At 37.9% G+C, this 20,852-nt stretch overlaps 1 protein-coding gene across 1 annotated transcript; it reads left to right on the plus strand.

Annotated features, from left to right (window-relative positions):
* The first annotated feature begins 455 nt into the window (after positions 1–455).
* pkd1l2a (polycystic kidney disease 1 like 2a) lies at positions 456–20,742 on the plus strand. Its single transcript, XM_056765454.1, has 41 exons — positions 456–768; positions 2,104–2,262; positions 2,399–2,590; positions 2,798–2,908; positions 3,547–3,694; positions 3,793–4,019; positions 4,298–4,705; positions 4,787–4,878; positions 5,110–5,212; positions 5,807–5,987; positions 6,103–6,211; positions 6,287–6,419; positions 6,868–7,104; positions 7,193–7,338; positions 8,335–8,514; positions 8,591–8,728; positions 8,800–8,955; positions 9,031–9,155; positions 9,677–9,797; positions 10,068–10,199; positions 10,791–11,016; positions 11,101–11,291; positions 11,372–11,602; positions 11,702–11,803; positions 11,891–12,069; positions 12,677–12,823; positions 12,908–13,107; positions 13,222–13,472; positions 13,641–13,854; positions 14,295–14,743; positions 14,815–14,911; positions 14,992–15,132; positions 15,208–15,393; positions 15,477–15,804; positions 15,891–16,024; positions 16,110–16,237; positions 16,318–16,478; positions 17,100–17,310; positions 17,786–17,887; positions 17,989–18,120; positions 18,205–20,742. Exons 1-41 carry the CDS (start codon positions 456–458, stop codon positions 18,328–18,330), a joined length of 7,347 nt encoding a protein of 2,448 aa, XP_056621432.1. The 3' UTR covers positions 18,331–20,742.
* The last annotated feature ends 110 nt before the right edge of the window (positions 20,743–20,852 follow it).

Raw genomic sequence — 20,852 nt, forward strand, 5'->3', positions numbered from 1 at the left:
TGCAAAATGTCAAGGCCTTTTACATAATACTGCTGGCAAATGCAGATGTTTGTTAGATGTTAAACCATCTAACATTTGACTACCAGTCAAAGCATAATATTTTAGTTGTATAAGAGATGTACAGCATACAGAGCAAAAATTGTGCTGTTTTCTGATAATGGCCCATTTCAGGAAAGAGCTGTTCTCGAGCACTTATCAGCCTTATCTCCATCCGCTCAGGCCATGGACATCAATGGCTCTGTGTAAAGATGCCGTTTTCAAAATTTATTGGGGTGCTTTGTCTAAATGCATCTGAGAGAACAACACAGAAGCCCAGCAGTCGTGCAAGCAAACCATTGTTGGTAAGTAACCATGTCTGTTGGCAACTCAGGAATGTTGTTTTGGGGGCGGATGACACTGGTCTTTAAATACAGAGGGATCCGGCCTCTTCAGTTCATGACAAGTGATGAGTAAAGATGGACTATCACAACGTTCTGTGTCTTACACTGATTTTTCATGCCGTTTTAGTCTGGAGTAATGGTGAAGACGGTCTAACCTGCCCAGAACACCAGCAGGCTTTTGAGAGCTCCTGCTATGAATTTGTGGGTCTGCAGCGTAGTTTTCTCAGCGCTCAAGCTTGGTGTGAGAGGGGCGGCGGGCACCTGGCCTTCATCCAGAATGACGAGACCCAGCAGTTTCTCCAGAAACACCTGCAGACAGAACAAAGCTGGTGGATCGGACTAGCGCCTTCTTCTGTCAATCTCACTTTGGATCCTGCAGCCACAGACGGTATTTTGCTTTGGTTCAGGGATAGGCTTATATATAATTCTGTAAATAGCGTTTTTATAAGAACTTTTAAATATATTGTATCTTATAATATATAACAACTTCAAATATAAAATTTAATGGATACAATAATATTATATATATATTTAATTTCCATTTCTCTAGATCTAATTTCATTCTAGTTGTTTATGCAAACTTTCTTTGTTTTAGTTTTTTTATCCAAATAGCACTGAAATAGATTTTATCTTGTCAATTACTGTTATTGAGTCTCTTTTAGTTATTAGGAACTGTACCATTGTAGGAACACAAATGATGTGAGCTGTTACAAACAATGTAAATATATATATTTATATACATATATATGTGTGTGTGTGTGTGTGTATACATATATATTTATATACACTGTACACACACACATATATATATATATATATATACATATAATATATACACATGTACATATATACTATATACACACACATATATATATATATATATATATATATATATATACAGTATACTGTAAATAAATTAATAAATAAAGTAAATAAGTATGAAGTAAAATTATAAAATAAAAAAAATATTGTATGTATTGTATTAAAAAAATTAAGCAAATTGCAATTTCACAGCTGCTTGGAAATGTTTGACAAACATTCTTATCATGACACACATTATTTGCATGTTGGCAAAGTAAAGTTTGGGCCCTGTTTGTCTTTAACGACTTCCAAATGAACGACTTCCTCAAGCGAATAGGCAGATAGAAGACAGACTGCTCAATCGTATCTCTCTTGTCAGCTGGCTTTTAATGCAAACAAACTATTTTTACCTGAATGCTATTATCACCCTCATTGTATGTCTTTTGTTATCTCTGAAGAACAGCAAGCTGTTAGCGACATCAATCTCTAGGTTTATAAAGACCCTGATAATCACACAAAGAAACATTAATGGCAGAACCTTTCGTTCAATCATGACGGTTGTTGTGGGCATTAAAGGAAAAGAGTATCACTTTTGCCATGCTGTTGAGGTTCACCATCTTAGTTGGGTCGTATTGATGAGAAGACAAAAAATATTGAAAGTAACATACCACTTAAAGAAACATTACCAAGTAAATAAATAAAAAACAAATATGATTAATTCGATTACGATGTCACCTAATCCATTGCTAAATTGAGCAGCTTTAAACAATAATACTTCATAATTTTGTTCATATAAAACTATTCAGTCTTGCTGTTTATTGATAATTACATTTAAAAACATTTTTAAAAACTCCTTCTACTCCAAATAATTTGTTACGTGTTACATTTCAAGATTTTGTTTTCTGGTGCTTTTCGTTCTCAGTTCTCTTATCCTGGCTGGATGGCTCGGATGTCAGTTTTTCCAGCTGGCTCAGTGAGCCTGCACAGAACGCGAGCTGTGGATGCATCATGAGAGATTCTGGATTTCAGTGGGAGACCACCACTAACTGCAGCCAGGAGCTTTATTTTATCTGCGAATTTGGTTGGTCCCACTTTCTTTACATTGACCCAAGAAAGCCACAATAAAAATAACAATTGAACTGCCGATGAATGATGGTAGACCTTTTCTCAGAACTAACTAACTTATGATGTCTTCAAAATAAAAAAATGTCTTTCAGAGTCTGGGCGTTCATTAGCCTGCGCCGATCATAACGCTACACTTCAATGTGGCTCTGGTCAAGTGATAGAGATTGACGACAGTTTCTACGGGAGGAAAACGCTGCATTACTGCAGGAGCGGTCGCAGTCCGACCAATGCATCTCCACAGGAGGAGGAGTGCAGCTGGGTGGACATTGTAGATACGGTCTCAGGTACAGTACATCCAATGCTGAGCACTCTTTCATCTGAAAATGTATTGTAACATTAGCTGTGGTATGTCTTTTTATTTTTATTTTCAAAATAAAACACTATACACCACATAATTGTTGTTTTCTTTACGTTTGTTGTATGATGAATGAATATGTTGTACAATGAAAATGTACATTACTTGTAATCAAAGTTTCTTGTTGTCTCTCCAGGGAACTGCCACGGGCTGCAGGTGTGCCAGGCTGCTATTGATATCTCATCCTTTGGAGAGCCGTGTCCGACTTTTGGAAGCTATTTGTCAGTGGAATATCATTGCAAAAATGGTCAGATCTTATTTGTTGGCACACCTAGATGAAACTCTGCTTCGGATCAATGACACGTTACTGTTACATTGTCTTTACACACATAGTAATGTTTAAATGGTTAATAATTTTAGTTAATAATTCAGTTTTGTCTCTTACTGCATGTATTACGAGTACACCGTGGCCTTTAAACACTTTATTTATGACGCTAGTACGTGTCTCACTGCATGATAGGTTATCTTGTTACATAATCATGCATACATCTGAACACCAGGTTGACATGACACAGACTCTTTATAGAATAGGGGCTGATGTTAGTACTGGATGTTGACAATGTTGAATTAAAGGTATAGTTCACCCAAAAACAAAACTATTTCATAATTTACTCATTCTTATATCATTTCAATACCTGTATGACTTCTGTTGAACACAAAAGAAGATATTTTAAAGAATGTTGGTCCGAACATTGGCCTCAATTGACTTCCATTGTAGAACCACTGAGACATTTATTCAAATATATTATTTTGTGTTTCACGGAAGAATGAAAGTCATACAGGTTTTAAATAACATGCAGATGAATAAATGAGGGCTGATTTTTTATTTTGGTGTAAACTATCCCTTTAAGAATGATACTGATTTGTTGAACATTTACTCTTCAGCTCTTCATCTGTTGATGAGCAAACTGGCAGCAGTTTTTGACAATGTCACAATTACAGTGAAGTGGCTGTTACACCCTTTTCAAGGCAACCTCACGTGCACATTGAGTGCAGGTGATGGGCACGTTATAGAGAATTACAGTCCAGATAAGTAAGTGATGTTACTAAACAACACTAAATATATCATCAGTTCACTGTAGTGGAATAACTTTAAGGATAAACTTGAATGCTCAACTGAAAACCTTTTAGGATGGAGAATGTGGTCCATAAGTACAACAGCGCTGGACTGTACACGGTCACGGTCGAGTGTAGTACCAGTGAATGGCACGTGACCGCCCAGAAGAGCATCCTCATCCAGGAACCACTTGGAGAGTTTGGGACCGTGCAGTGCTACAGCCTGAATCAATCCACAGACCATACAAACTGCAGAGCTCTTTATAATAACCCACTGAACATTGAAGTGCAGTTAGATGCAGGTACTATATTTTTTTATTATTGTTGGCAAAAAGGTCAATTTCATGGGTTCCATCCCAAGCATTGCACATAATTAGAAACAATTGTATAGTATTATGCAATGTAACTTGCTTTGGATAAAAGCGTCTGCCAAATGCATTAATGAAAATATACATCCTCAATCATAAATACAACACAATCACGTAAAAATCTTTTGAGATTTTGCATGTGCATGTGATTTACAAAAAGACAAAATAAACCAAAAATCGGATTCACATAGAAATATTTACACCTCCCCCAGGAACAAACGTCACCTACAAAATTCAACATGGACACAAGAAGCTGAATTCCTCATCTGCTCTCAAAGGGCTTTCACGTCACAACATAACCTTATCTCCAGAAGCCCAGCTCCAGATGGGACCAGGCTGTCACCAGCTCACCATAGCGGCTCTCAATGAGGTCACGCGCACAGATCGATCCACCAGCCTGAATGTGTGCTTAATGGAGCCGTTGGAGGACCTCTGGGCAGAAGTGGAATTCAAGCAAGAAAAGTGTCCGGCTTATGACCTGCATGTCAACGTTTCTCTGGCTCGGGGGGCTCCAGTGCTGCTGCATTTCCTGTTGTCTGGAACCAATCACACCTTTTCAGAGAAGCATGAGATGGAATCCGGAGGTCCACAGACTTTCCGTATCTCAAACACAGTACCAGGTGCTGCCAATAGATTGGTACAGATGTTGCATGTTTCAGCCTCTCCGAGTCAATCCTAACCCTTTTTTTTATTTCATCTAGGCGGATTCAATGTTGCGATCAGAGCAACAAATAACTTCTCGGTTTTGGAAACAGATGCTGGAAACGTAACAGTTTATTGCCACAATGAAACGGTAAACTTGTATGATGGAGATGGCTTTTTAAAAAGACCGTAAGATATCGTTTTTACTATATTTTTATTATAATTGACTGTTGTTCATTCATTTTTTGCTCATATATTTTAACGATCAGCAACTATCAACAATAAAAGTGGTGTTTTAGTTTTTTTTTAGCAAAGTGCAAATGGGGAACATTCTTCAAAATACTGAAATATATTTGAAATTATAATCTCTCTTCCATCCAAGAATCTGAAGATAATTGCTGATCCAGAGGTTCCAGTCATTGGCTCTAGTAGTGTGAAGTTATATGTGAATGGATTAGATGATGAAAACACTATCTGGAAATGTAGTAAGTATAACCACCTTTAGAACAAATGGGGGTTCGTACAATATTATTTTTGTTTGAGGCTTTTGAGAAGTTTCTTTCTACAATGTTGTTGTGCATAACCTAGTGAAACAGCTTCTGGAGTGAGAATAAAATATGGACCTGGGCTTCATTTCGTCCTTTGGGAATCGATTAAATGATTTAGAACAGCCTACCCATTGGACAGTCAATGTAGTCCCGCCCATGTGCCATGAGATACTTTTGAAGAGATGTGGTTTGGAGGGGGGGGTTCATGTTGTTGATTAAAGATTTGGAGAGCAAGATGATGACATGCACAGAAAAATTACAATTGGAATTTTGATTTCATTTTTTGCATTGTCTTTAACATCCCCCATAAGGTTCACACGAAACTAAACATTTTCTGTGATTTGTTTCTGTGGAAAACTAACAATTGTTTTGAAGCTCAGTCCCTGATGCACATGGATGTTTTTATGCTGTTTTCATGCAGTTTTCTCTAACGTTTTTTCACAGAAAAATAATACACTTTGGAATAATATGAGAGTTTTTGTTCTTTTATGAGCACATATCAATATTTTTTTTTGTATCTCTGCTTTATAGACGAGACGTGTCCCTGTACCACTGAAGTGAAAGGCAGCACATATGAGATACCGGAAGCATGTCTGCCACCTGTCTACAGTTTCTCACTATATACTGCATTTACCAAATCAAACGGTTACCAACAAAGCACAACTAGATGCATCACCGTCGTTCCTGGGAATGATATACAGCTACATATAAAGTGAGAATATAACAGACTACAATAATCAAAGTGTACACTTAGATTTGTGGGTAGTTTATGTCAGCATCCTGTTTTTAAAACCAGTGTATGCTACATGTGTGTCATGTTTCTATAGCTGCTCAAACTGCGATCCAGTCAATATTGCAGACGCTGTTACACTGCAGGTGGAATGTGAAGACTGTCAAAAAGTTGTGTGGTACATTGAGAGCACAGAGGATTTTACTGTAAGTGTTCTTATGGTGTGCTTATGTTTTGGACATATTTTCATGTTTAAATGCCCAAACATTTATTTAATGCAGGGTTTACTAAGCGACTGTCACTCAGAGGCAGTGCAAAGACCATTGATAAAGCAGGCAGAGGATGTTACCTCTCTTACTATAGACAGCGAAGGTCTGCAGAAAGCAAACCATGATATCACAGTGGTGGTTTATGGTAAGAACGTCTTTAGTCCCTTAGTCCCTCCAACCACTTTTTAAGATTCACACATAAAATGAAGACAAAATGTATTTGGACAATGTAAATTTCACACTTCAAATTTGAGACTTAATTGCATTGGAAGACATGAGAAGTATCTACCAAAACTGATATATGAAAGGAAATAAATGATGCATTGTCCAAATACATTTTGACTTCATTTTTAACGTTATCTGCTATTTACTAATTTAGTCTAACAAGCCTTTATTTATGAAGTTTGGAAAAAAAAAATGCTCTTTAATTTTGTGTTGTTTTTGCAATAGTCATATTTGTTCAGTTGAATACAGCACATTTAAATGTGGCTTAAATATACTTTTGGGGCTACTGCTGGACTGTTTTGACCTTTTTGACCACTACGATTAATAGTCTTATCATATAAAAAATAACACATGTCTCTGCTTCTCAGCTGTCAAAGACAACTTATCTGGATCTGCTAAATACATTGTTCCAGTAACCAGTACGTCCATTAGTGAGACAGATTCTCTTCCACTGACTCCTGTGCCTCCATCCATCTTAAATCCGCCCTCTTGTACCATTAGCCCTGTAATGGGTGATGTTCTCTCACCCTTTAATATCACCTGTCCTGTGGATCCATTTTTCTGTGAAGCTGGGCCCTGTACATACTGCTTTAAAACAGACAGAGGTGAGATTTCCTTCTGCAAAGGTTATGTCAACTTGTTTGTTTAAAGGGTGGATAAAGATTAACCTGTGTACTTTGACCTGTGTTGCAGGAAAAATTTTATACTGTGGTGTCGAGCATGCGGTAGAGTCGCTTTATCTTCCTCTAGGGGATGAACGTAATAACTACATCCTGACAGTGGAAATCACTGTTACAAATGCTGTAGGGCTTGCTGTCAACTCTACTGTAACTACATGGGTTTGTAGTCAAGTTTGTTTTTGTTTATTAATGTAAATTTGGTTATAAACATCCTTTCAAACACATTTTTATATACAATTTTAATAATACATAAAAAATACATACAATTATAAAATGTTTATGATATTGCCATACAGCTAGATTAATTTGCCTACTTTTATTTAATTTATATTAAATATAAATAATACATAGAAAATAATATAAATGTAAACGATATAAAATACATATAAATGTCTTAATTATATGGTCATCTTCTTTAAAATCTAGCTTGATTAATATAACTCAAACATATATATAATATAAGTTAAATATGTATATGTAAAATATACTATATCAAATATTTATATTATGTGTTTTTATAGGGCTATTCACTTAAAATTTAGATAGATATATTATATTTCAATTATGTTAAATATACAGTAAATAACAATAACATTAGAAATACATAAAATACGTGTTTTTATTAAATATGACTAATGCCCCAAAATACATACAGATGTAAAATATAAAATATATATAAACATGTGTTTATCATATGGTCATCCCCTTTACAATTCTAAATGAATTATATTACATATAAATAATACATAAAAATACATATACAAAAAATAACAAATACAAAATAAAAACAAAATGTTTATTATGGCCTTTTCTTTGATATTGAACATGTTATTTATTCTAAACAAAATGTAACATGACGTTGAATTATTTCAATAACCACCATAGACTTTATGAAACCATCATCAGTGAGGTTCATGGTTCAAAGTTTATTATAAACCCAAAGGGCAAATTTTGATGCGGCATAGAATTCGTAAACATATACAAAAAACAACAAACAAATAAACTGAAAACACAACATTCTAGCATCTCACAGATTTAAAAGCCTTAAGGAGGATTTAAAAAAAGTAGCTGTAAAATGTATTTAGCACAACAACATAACCAGTTAAACATATAGAAATTGTGATTTATTAATGTAATATTTGCATTATATTGCAGGTGAATCATACAGTTAAGCCCACCATTGAAGATCTTCAGGTGCTTGTTTCCAGCCAGGTATCTCAGCTGCAGCAGCAGGGTCGATTCACAGGTGCAGCGCTGGCACAAATGTTCACGTCTGTATCAAACAGACTGAACGATGCGTTGCCTGACCTACAGGATAAACATTTCAAAAAAGAGGTGAGAATAGGTTTTACGTGCTGTTTTCTAAGTCACTTTACCCCAGCATAACTCATCAAGTCTCTTTTGACAAAAGCTGAGACAACAAATGTTGCAAAGCATGAGTGTTGCCATAAGCATGGAACCCCTGAAGAACCCAGCAGAGGTTCAGATGAGTGCTGATGCTGTCGTAGGCCTCACAACACAAGGAGACGAGTTAACAGACACTGCTCAGGTATCTCTCAACAAATCCAAATGATTTGACAGGGTAGCACAGCCTCTTCTAACTCATCCCTCTATGTTTAGCTACAGGCTAGTTCGGTTCTAACAAATCTCAGTCAGTCTCTGGTCGATCTGAGCCATTCTGCTGAGGAATTCTCTGGGCAGGTGCTACAAGCCGCCATGCCGATTATCGATGGTGTCAGTAACATCCTTAAAGTTTCTTCAAGCAAAGATGAGCAGGTATTTCTTATCGATTCAAGTAATGGTTAAAAGCTTTCTGTCAGTTACACATTTTGTCTTAATTCACTGTTACAGAGTGAGATCTCAGGTCATTTAATGAACACGGTGGGCAATGTTCAGAGTGCCTTGCTGGCTGGGAAAGAGGTCAACCAGGAGCCCACCATTCTGAGCACTTCAGTGATGGGTTTATATGTCAACAGGTAATTCAATTCAATGTGTGTTTTATGTAATATTCAGTTAAAATTTGTAGTATTAAAAGGGGTTTGACATGTAGTCAGAGTGTAGGGGGTTAAAAAAGTAAGATTGCCGTTGTCAGATGAGGGGATAGTTTACCCACAAAATTAAAAACAATCTGTCATAATCTACTCACCCTCCTGTCATTCCAAACCTGTATGACTTTCTTTTGTCTGCAGAACACAAAAGAAGATATTTTGAAGAACGTTGGTAACCAAACAACATTGATCTCCATTGACTTTCATTGTATGAACATAAAAGCATTGAGACGTTTCTCCTCTTTTTTTCTAAATATCTTGTGTTTGTGTTTAACAGATGAAAGAAAGTCATATAGGTTTGGGAGGACATGACTGTGAATAAATCATGACAGAATTTTCCCCTTTAACTAAATAACAGATGTCAAGTTTTGATTTTAAGAGGTCATTGAGTTGCAGTCGTGTTTCTGTAAGAACTTAACCGAACGACTTATAGTGTTGTGTTCTTTCAGATTGTCCGTAGATGGACTTCAGAAACAATCTTTTAACATTGAGAACAGCAACTCCGCCAGTTTTTTGCTCCCATCTCTAGGTGCTAATGTTCTATCTGCAGATGAACCGGTAGATGTTCGGGTGAGATGCGTGATCTTCCTTTCTTCCTGTAAACGTTTTGCTTATATTCCTGCTTTAAGTCAAACTTGTTGAATCCCATAATCATCACTTAAATCCAAGACCAGAGGTTTAGTAAACTTGGCATCGACCTTCATGTTGTTCTGACCTTGCGTGTTATTAGATTTTTTATCTGACTGTGTGGTTTTGAACGTTTTGAAAAACATTCAAGTTTGTCTCTATGAAGTTTTATTTTTGAACGTTTGTATTTACGTTGATTTTGACCCGTATCAGATGATGAGTTATAAGATAAATCCGTTCTCCTGGTGTGAGAGCGAGCAGATCAGTGGATCCATGGGGTCTCTCTCTCTTACAAAAAAGAACGGTTCTGTGATTCCGGTGTCAAACCTCACTGAGGAGATTGAGGTATGAGAGTTTATTTAAAGGAAAAGTTCATCTCAAAATCTAAATTGTGTTTTTTTTACTCACCCACATGACGTTCAACATGTTTTAAGACCTCCCGGTGCCTTGGAAACACAAATAAAGATCTTTTATGTGACATCAGAGAGATTTCCAGGCCTCCTCGTCGAAATGCTCTTGTGAAAGCGCACCATAGACTTACATGATATCGATTATAGTCATTATTTTGGTTTGTTTTTCGCACATAAAGCATTCTCGTCGCTTCAAAGAAATTCAGTCGAGCCACTATGAGCGGATGGACCAATTTCACAATGTGTTTAGTACTTTTCTGGACCTTGACAACAACTATAACCGAGATGTCTATGAGGAGGCCTGGAAATCTCTCGGATGTCACCTAAACATCTTTGTGATCCGAAGACGCCGGAAGGTCTTAAAACATGTTGAACGTCATGTCGGTGAGTAAAAATAACCCTATTTGATTTCGAGATTAACTTTTCCTATGAGCATCACAAATACCCGAGATCACTAAGAATAACCTGATAGGCCGAATGCACAAAAAAAAAACATTTATAACTATAATGCATTTTATATTCTTAGATTCTTTTACCAAGAACAGAGATGGAGAATGTTAACCAAACTCTTCTAGATCTGGGAAACTACAGCACTGTGGTCATCAATGTGACCACACCAAACATATCTCTGGTTTTGAGGTTTGAACCTTCAGAGGACACATCTCTGCACCTGCTCCTGGGTTTTCAGGATTACCCAAACGACACGAATTATGATGCTCTGACTCAGCTGCCTCGAGACGGGAAATCTGAAGGTTATTAAGAAACCGAAAAGAAATCATCTTATAATTCTCTTGAAAAGCAAGCATAGTTGTGATGTTTTCTCCTGTGTGATGCAGAGGAGAGGTACACATGGGTGATTAACCCTACGGAAATGCCCATAGAAGTGGGTGTTTACTACCTACTAGTGAGGCCTGTAGTTGACGCAGGGGTGAATTTCACAAACGCCTCGGTTTTCGTCACAACCATTGCTGCTCAATGTTTGTACTGGGATGAGATGAACGGCAACTGGAGTCGTGATGGCTGTAGGGTAAGAACAAAATATACATATACCGCGTTTATTAAATTTATACACATAAATGACCATTCCCGAACTTGCCTTTGGTTCAGGTTGGTCCTCGCACTACAGCATCGGTTACTCAGTGCCTGTGCACCCATTTGACATTTTTTGGGAGCTCATTCTTCGTCATGCCCAACATGGTCGATGTGTCTCGCACGGCTGAACTCTTCGCCAACTTTGTAAACAACCCAGTGGTGGTGTGTTTCGTCGGAGCCATCTTTCTGGTGTACCTGGTTGTCGTGGTGTGGGCACGGAGGAAGGACATTGAGGATGTTGTGAAGGTTTTGCTTTTAGAAACATAAACCATAATACTTCAATAACACCACACTGCCATTAAATATATGCCTGATGCAAAAACATTAACTCTGCTTTGTGAACAGGTGAAAGTCACTGTACTTGAAGACAATGATCCCTTGGCGGAATATCGTTACCTGTTAAGCATCAACACTGGGCAACGCCGTGGAGCCTCCACTTCCTCTCAGGTTGATGTCATACAGCTACAGCTGTAGAAGTATTTCTACCAATGTTATGGTGTTGTTGAGAGTAAACTCTTTGTGACGTTGGTTCAGGTGACAGTGATTCTGCAGGGTGCAGAAGGTGAAAGTGAAGCTCATCATTTGACTGATCCTGATAAGCCAGTGTTTGAAAGAGGTGGGCTGGATATGTTCTTGTTGACCACACCGTACTCACTGGGAGAACTTGAGAGCATCAGACTGTGGCACGACAACTCAGGGGATTATCCTGCTTGGTAAAATAAATCGGAATAAATCACCTTTCGATACACATGCTTTAGACACATCCCATTGTTCCAACACCTTTGCATGAGAAACATCGGTCAGGAGCAGGATTATTTTTAAAACATGTCTGTAATTAAAATCAAATTATATATGTCTCAATATTATTTAGAAAAACCAAAGTAAATAAGAAATATGCTTTCGGAATAAACTGAAGTTTAAGTTTGAATGTGTTAAAGCACTTACATTAGTGAAGAATAAAGACTGAAGTTTACTTAAAAGATCATTGTATAAAACATTTTTTACAAGAAAACATAATGAAAGCTCATTCAAAACACATAACTGAATTTGTTATTTATTTTTCTACAATGACACTAAATCGCACTAAAATGTACGAATGAGATCTTAAGTCATACAAATAGCCACCTCATACTACTCTTACGAATTGCTATGTTGGTCACAGAATCAAATGTGATATTTAGCACAAGTAATACATCACTGTAAGGTGACAGTATTGTATATTTATCTTGTACTTCCGTTAAGTATTTTTTGTAATTTTTTAAGATTTCCTTTAGTTATACAGTTTCAATTCCTTGTTTTATGTTAATATTATTGTGACAGGTATGTGAATAAGGTCATGGTACAGGACCTGGAGACTGGACAGAAGTGGCACTTTCTGTGCAACTCTTGGTTGGCTATTGACATGGGAGAGTGCACGTTGGACAAAGTCTTTCTCGTAGCGACAGAGATGGACTTGAAAAGGTTCAGGTGTGTAACTGTCAGCGATATAAATGAATTAGATGTTATTTTTAATGTGGTACCATGTTCTTACTTCAGCTTCATTTATCACAGCAATCTGTTCTTCATGAAGACTGCAAAAGACTTCCGTGATGGTCACATCTGGTTCTCTGTGATCAGTCGTCCACCGAGCAGTAACTTCACCAGAGTGCAGCGTGTCTCCTGCTGTTTCTCACTGCTGCTCTGTACAATGTTGACCAGTATCATGTTCTGGGGTATCCCAACAGACCCCTCCGAGCAGACCATGGATCTGGGTATGAAAAATGCATCCCATGCATCTCAAAACATATTATATACAGTATTACCGCTTGATTTAAAACATGTTTACGTCTATTGTTATGTGATTTACGTCTTCATGTGGTCTTTAGGTCAGATTGAGTTCACCTGGCAGCAGGTCATGATTGGAATCCAGAGTTCAATCATCATGTTTCCCATCAACCTCCTCATCGTGAGCATCTTCAGAAACGCTCGCCCAAGAGAGCGAACGACGGAACCGCCTACGATACAACGGTCAAAGATAGATCCGGCTAAGCAGGGTAAAACTGGACGTGTGTCCCCGAATCAGCCACCCTCTCCAGACAATAATCACAAGGAAATCACTCCAGACACTGTAATAAAGGCAAGTTATACTCTGGAACGCCTTATTTACAGGTGATAGCAAGTAGTCGGGTAACACAAAATGCACTTAAAAACACATTTCAAAAGGGTCTTCTTGACTTCTATTGATTTAATTTTGGGGAGAGGGCATTTGATGTCATAGACTTAATAATGCTTAATATTTCTTCAGGACATTAAACGGATCGCACAGTCCCTCCATAAGGTCATGAGAAGACCCGTTCCAAAGATAGAAGTGGACCCTGGTAAAACAGATATCAACACTCTACTGTCACTGGTTGAAGAGGTAATACGTCAACACAATCGAGTCGGTAATGAGTTTTACACCGACTCTTCTAAAAAGGAGCAAAGGCTTGCTGTTTCTCTGAGATGTGTGAATCTGCAAGGTGAGTGCATGAACTGTCAACAGTATTAATATGAAATATAAAAATATATATCACTAAAAAGTGGTCAGAAAACATGGAAAGTTTATTTATTTTTAGCAAGCATTAGACGCTGGATAATACAATGCTTAGAAAACATTTCTACAAATTCTTTAGGCAAAGGGTGACTAGTATACTATGGTTTGGATTGATTTTGTATTGTTTAAGAAACAAAATAATTGCCAAAGTTGGATTTTTATTATTCCTTAGATTTAGTAAGTCTAATATTATTCATAAGGAATCAGTAAGTGACCCTAACTTTTTACCAATAATGTATCTCACCACTTTACTGTAATTTTATAGTGTACTGTGAAAAAATCTCAACAGTATATTTATGGATTTATATTATATAATGTATATATAGATTTATATACGTGTAAAATGTTGTTTTACTTCTATCACAGAGACCAGTTTTTGTGAGAGCCCCGAGCGAAGTGAAAAAAGCATCATCTACAACCAATATCTCTACAAACAACTACAAAACGTGGAGAGAGAATTGAGACTGCTCAGGCCTTCATCTTTCTCGAAGCCGGACAGTTACAGCCGGGCTGTATTGCAGGTGCAGGGCATGAAGAACTTACTTGAACCTCAAGTCTCCTGTTCCGGCGGTCAGCACACACGCAGCTCCAGCCCAACAGAGGGCAGCGGTCCAGACAAAAAAAAGTGCTGCCAGAAAGGCTTGCCCTGGTGGTTTGTGTTTGTGGGTTGGTTTCTGGTGGCGGCCACCAGCGCCGTTTCAGCGTATTTCACTATGATGTACGGCCTGACCTATGGGAAGGAGCGATCCATCGGCTGGCTGGTTTCTATGGTGGTGTCTTTCTTTGAAAGCCTCTTCATCACGCAGCCTTTAAAAGTAAGAGCCAGCATAAAAAGAGAACATTCATTATATTGTTTCTTATGTATATAAATATATGAATTCTTTAGGTACTTGGATTTGCTGTCTTTTTTGCTTTGGTCCTCAAAAATGTTGACCAAGAAGAGTATGGAGACATTTCCATAGATGGAGCTTTGCCCAGCACAGGTGAGGGGGAAAATTGAATTGCTCATAGGTTGCTCTTGCATAACTCAGGAGAAATGATTGTAACTGGATTCTGTCTACAGATGATCCTGATGCGGTCAGAATAGCCCGGAGAAACAGTACATGTAGTTTCTATCAGCCTCCTCCGCCCACTGACATCGAAAAGATGAGAAACAACATGATCAAAGAACAGAAAGCTTTCGCTCTCATCAGAGAAATTCTAAGTAAGAAAAACAAATACATTCATCTCACTTTCAATCTACTCTATCCACTTGCGTTAAAAACTTCTCCCAATTCAGTTTATGTCGGCTTCCTGTGGATGCTCCTCTTGGTGGCGTACAGTCAGCGAGATCCAAACGCGTACTATCTCACTCAGCACATTCGGCAGAGCTTCAGCAATGGCATTTCAGAGAGCATGGAGCAGAAAGATATATTCAACTGGGGGAAAACATCCTTACTGAATAATCTGTTTGGCCAATATCCAGGTATACTTCAATTGTGTCATTCAGATAAAAACAACTTGTCTATCAGGCCACTAGACCCTAGTGACTTTCCTCTACATTCTCAGGCTTCATTACTGATGGAAACTCAAAACTTGTTGGCAACGCTCGTCTCCGTCAGGTCAGGGTGAGGAAAGGCTCTTGTAAGATTGCTAAACCGATTCAGCATTCCGATGTTGACTGCAACGGGCCATATTCTTGGGACACAGAGGACATGGGCTCCTACGCACCAGGCTGGATCCAGTTGAATGTGAATGATTCAAAGACTCTTTTACAACCTTGGCAGTATCAAAGTCAAGCCAAACTCAGATCAAACCCAGTTTGGGGGAGCGTGGCCCTTTACAAGGGTGGAGGATTTGTGGTGGACCTGGGCTCAGATCAGCAGAACGCAAGCAGGTATTACCTCTTTATTCGGTTATAACATGCAAAGTGGTCACTATACCAATATCATCAGATCTCTCCATTCCTGTGTTCTCCCACAGACTCCTTCAGTATCTTTTTAACAACTCTTGGCTGGACGTGTATACGCGGGCAGTCTTTGTCGAGTTCACAGTATACAACGCAAATGTAAACCTCTTCTGCATTGTGACTCTCATGTTCGAAACCACAGGAGTGGGTGAGGCGTCTTCGGCAATGTTCCAGTATGTTTTTTACGTTCGCTTGAAGTTTACTAGTTTCTGATGCACTTGTTGGTCTCGCAGGTGCATTCCAAGATCGAAGTGAGGTACAGAGCGTCCATCTCTACCAGTCTACGGGTGGCTTTCATGTGTTTATAATGGCATCAGAGGCCATCTATTTCCTCTTCATCCTTTACTACATGTTTGTGCAGGTTAGCTTTAGTTTGTGCAGGAAGAATGAAATAAAGACATGCTGTTTGATGTAAACTACTATACAATGTTTTTATAACAGGGCAAACTAATGAGACAGCAGAAATGGGCGTTTTTCAGAAGCAAGTGGAATCTTTTAGAGTTGGCCATTATAATTTTAAGTTGGAGTGCATTGTCGGTTTTTGTCAAGAGGACGATATTGGGTAACCGGGACATTGAGTACTACCAAAATAACAAAGACTTGTGAGTAGACGATTTGAACTTAGGAACAATTCACTGCATACTGAATAGTATACACATATTAGGAGTATCACAACATTTTAATTCAACATTTAATGATACAAAAAACGTGAGATATCGTTGCTGTCCTTTCTGAAACCTTGTATGTCCAAATTGGCTATTTTTCAGGATATGGAAAAAACACTGTACTTTTTAAAAGTATTAAATACTTAAATTGACAAGTAAAGGTTGACGATAACTTTTCACTACTTTATATTGGTTAGATATTTGCAAAAATAGAAAAATCACAAGAAATGGAAATACATGATTTCAGAAGGACAGCAGCGATTTAAATAAATATTGTTTCCTTTTTGCTTTTAGAAGTTCTTTCTTAGGCTTTAGCTTATAGTTCTCTTTTATTCAGTTTTATTTTTCAGAGACAAAACGATTCAGTATTTATAAATTTAACGCGTAATTGTGTATTGTATCGAACTGTGAGCTACATAACACAGTTATACAGTATAACACAGTAAGTCATGTCCAGTTAGCTTGTGAATAAAAATAAGGTCACTACGTATTTTTATGCAGCATCCCGACTAAACACTGTTGCTTATCAACACTGTTGTTTTTCTTCACCTCCACCAGGTTTGTGAGTTTTTCAGAGACCGCCGCAGCAGATGCTGTGTTGGGTTACCTGATAGCCTTCTTGGTTCTGCTCGCAACCATCAAGCTGTGGCATTTGCTCAGACTCAACCCCAAACTCCACATGATCACCTCCACACTGCAACGGGCATGGGCCGATATCTCGGGTTTCATTGTGGTCATGACCATCATGTTTCTGGCCTATTCCATTGCTGTGAGTAGTCCGTTACAATTTCTGTCCTGAGATTTGCCACCCGTTACAGTTGCAACAGTGTCTAGCAAAAACAACATCTACTAGAAACTATCAGCACCCTGCATATGAAATACTGTGACGGTGTGCATTAATTCATGACCTCCTTGGATAAAAAAAGTGCGCATTCAATGCATAATAGGCAATCTTGGCAAACGCAATGAACCATTCAAGTATGTCACACACTGAGGTTTCAGGCACTAAAAATTTTAATGAACCTACGGTGGATTGTTAGAACCCATGGTTGGGTCATAAAAATATCAGTCCTTTTTCAACTATATGTTGAAAAGAACAATTTTTTTTTTCCATACATACTACTCGTTTTACATACTGATGTTGCCTACTTTATAATATGGAAGATGATTTCAGACTTTAAAATCGTCCATTGTTTCCTGAAAGACTTTTATATGTTAAGAATAAAAATTTTGTACCCCATTAGTGTAATTTAATGTATGGATGGAGGCTCTACTCGTACAGATCTCTGCTACAGGCCGGTCAAACAATTATACGCCTACAGCTGGGGATCTTCAACTATGATGAGGTATAAGGAACGCCATATATTGAATATGAGTCACTGAAAAGAAAACCCACACAGTATGATTCAGAACACATTGTACACGTTTCATTAAACTCTTCCTTTAGGTTTTGGATTACAATCCAATTCTGGGTGCTTGCCTGTTCGGATCCTGCATTATCTTCATGACGTTTGTAGTTCTGAATCTCTTCATATCTGTCATCTTGGTGGCGTTCAGCGAAGAGCAGCTTCACCCCACAGTGAGTGTCACTTGATCATGAAATCCAGAACAGTTCTAGGTAATTCGCCCTTGTAAATTCATTGCCGTGTGTGTCTCATCCCAGCCCTCTGAAGAGGAGGAAATCGTAGACCTGATGTTGACGAAGATCTACAGCCTTTTTGGAATCAAATGCAAGAAAAAGCAAATCGACAACGATGACGCCTTGACCAAAGCTTCGGTTATATCATAAAAAGTATGCTCGTCTCTGTAACCATGTGACAGTCAATGCAAGCTTTCTTAAATGCCTCTTAATCATTGTATGCTTTTAATTGTTCTTGTATATAACTGCAGTTTTAAGGCTTGCTAATGAATAGAGGCGATTTTCTATTAGAAGTGTTGGTCAATGCTAAAAATACAGATATCAAGCATGAAATATACAACATTGTCTGAATGTTTTTTATGTCATTCTAAAACATTGCGTTTCATCTATACATTTATGTTTGATTTGTGAAGGAACACAAACAGTGATTGCAGAACACTGTCATATAGGCCTACTGTCAAATTATTCAGATAGCTTATTGGTTTTAATTGATAACCAATTGTGTACAAGTATTGACAAGGATGAGCACCATATGTCGTGTCAAGCCCTGAAGCATAAAAACATTACTGCTATACACATCACAAAGTCTTCCTAATGCAGGACCTATCAGTCCAACCATGGCATTAAACTCAATTCATAGCCTCCAGCATTTCTAATTTGTCTATGAACGTTTGTCAGATCTGAAGTAGACTACCTAAACCAGCCACCTAATTTAATCCACGCAAGTCTGCATCCTTTGCTACTCAGTAACAAGTACCTGAATTTGAGAACATACACCTAGTAACCAATAGTGTAGTCCTGACAAAAAAAGTGGTGTACAATATATATATACAACCATAACCCCGACCACAAATGGTCAAAACACGGGTTAGTGTGTTTGTTTGTTGGTTTTTCTAGCGGCATATGACAATTATATCAGTTAAATTCATTATGGTTCACTTATGCTTTGAGTATTATAGAATTGGAAAAAAATAATTAGTGGAAAAGGGTTGGAAAAAACAGGTCTATGCCAATACTGTTGACGACAATACAATATTTTTACAAAGCATCACATCTTTTTAACACATCACATATACAAGATTACCTAAAAACATGCAAGATTTTACAGAACACAGATGTAAATGTGTCATCACTCCCATCTCTGTGTCAATGGTTGTTAATAATTTAAGTGGAATATATTAATGTATTAAGTAAACGTTGTGGTGACTACATTATTTTAAATGTAGAATAAACGTAACGCGATTTAAAAGGACTGTAAAGGGAATGAGGATACAGAGAAAATGTAAGCATTCTGACTTGTGAGATTTTAAATCGTAGGGCTAAGGAAGTGCTTAACTCATTTAATCGTGTGTCATTTAAAGAAGCTGGTATAAAAAATTGTGACGTATCAAAGATTCGCGATGCACTGCAATACCATCAGGAGATAAAGCAGCGCAAGAGAAACAGTAAATTTAGTGTCAATTTATTGATTCACATTTAATGTCTAAAACCGCGCGAAAAACGCGATCTGCTCTGCTTCACATTTCGCGTCTTTCGCAAGTTCGTTCATTTGAATGTAGACGCGCGGCAGGCGCGCGCAAATAGGGAGCGACGCGGTGTCGATGCGCATGCGGTGTGAATCTCCCGTTTTTCTAGGTTTTGAACGCGATATGTGAATCGCGGCGTTCTGAAAAGTGAAAAAAAAAACGGTGTTTTAATGCTGCCTCCGATACGAGGTTTTAAGTGGGACTGCGAGTTTCCGAGACCTTAGACGTCACACCACAATAAGAACTTGCCACAAATCTTACGGTAATACACTTGTTTCATATTTTGTGTCGCGAAATACTTTGTAGTTTGTTTTTACATTACATCCAGCGACAATTTCACTGAATTCAGTACAGTGTCCCGAGTTCATAGGTCAAATGTACAACTTGGAGCGCCCTTCCAAACTTGATTACAAAGTCGGAGATGGGAATATCCGAGTCGTCTAGACCGCAGAACTAATACAGTGTGTGCGTTTGACACATATGCCTCAATGAAAACTTACAGCTGCAAATGTTAAAGTTTACTCTCCATCACCAAGTTGAAGGTTAAATTAGACACTCGAGTAGGTACAGAGCCGTTGATAGAGTTCTGCAAAAGGAAGTCCAAAACAGTGGAGTATCACGTGATTCATGAAGCCTTCAGATAGCTCCAGAAAGATGTTTTCTCTTTTAATGCTTTATTCCTTTAATTTGTTATTCATTAAATGGCTTTCGTCTTGAAATTGGTTCCAAGTTTACCTCATTCGGACTGTTAAGTAGCAGCTCCATGCGTTACTAGTAACTTCCGGGAACTATTAAAAACTGTTCCATTGGAGTCGACATAGAACACACGATTCTCTATTTATAGCTCCGTGTAGATTGAAGTCAAATGACGTCACACTTACATTCCTCGCGAAACCAGACCCACCATATCAATGTATTAAACCTGGGGCAGTTTCCCGGACAGTGAATAGACATATAGGTCTTTTTGCAACACAAACTTTATGTAGCCTACTGATATTTATTTTTACCAAAAAGTAATGAATAGCAGCTGTACCAACTATGCAAAAATGTTTACTTTATCTCACAGTATACACTATAATTTGACCAAATAATCGCTGCTTACGTGAGATTGCGAAACTATAGAAAAGGAGATTTGTTGGCCCTGAC

This window comes from Triplophysa dalaica, chromosome 1, assembly GCF_015846415.1.
Source record: "Triplophysa dalaica isolate WHDGS20190420 chromosome 1, ASM1584641v1, whole genome shotgun sequence".
Taxonomy (NCBI): Eukaryota; Metazoa; Chordata; class Actinopteri; order Cypriniformes; family Nemacheilidae; genus Triplophysa; species Triplophysa dalaica.

What these genes read in the sequence shown, in the direction of transcription:
- pkd1l2a (XM_056765454.1), top strand. Translation starts at nt 456, where the DNA reads ATGGACTATCACAACGTTCTGTGTCTTACACTGATTTTTCATGCCGTT. An exon ending in CTTCAAGCAAAGATGAGCAG is followed by an intron (nt 8,956 to 9,030) that starts GTATTTCTTATC and finishes TCACTGTTACAG; the next exon opens with AGTGAGATCTCAGGTCATTT. An exon ending in TCAGGGGATTATCCTGCTTG is followed by an intron (nt 12,070 to 12,676) that starts GTAAAATAAATC and finishes TTATTGTGACAG; the next exon opens with GTATGTGAATAAGGTCATGG.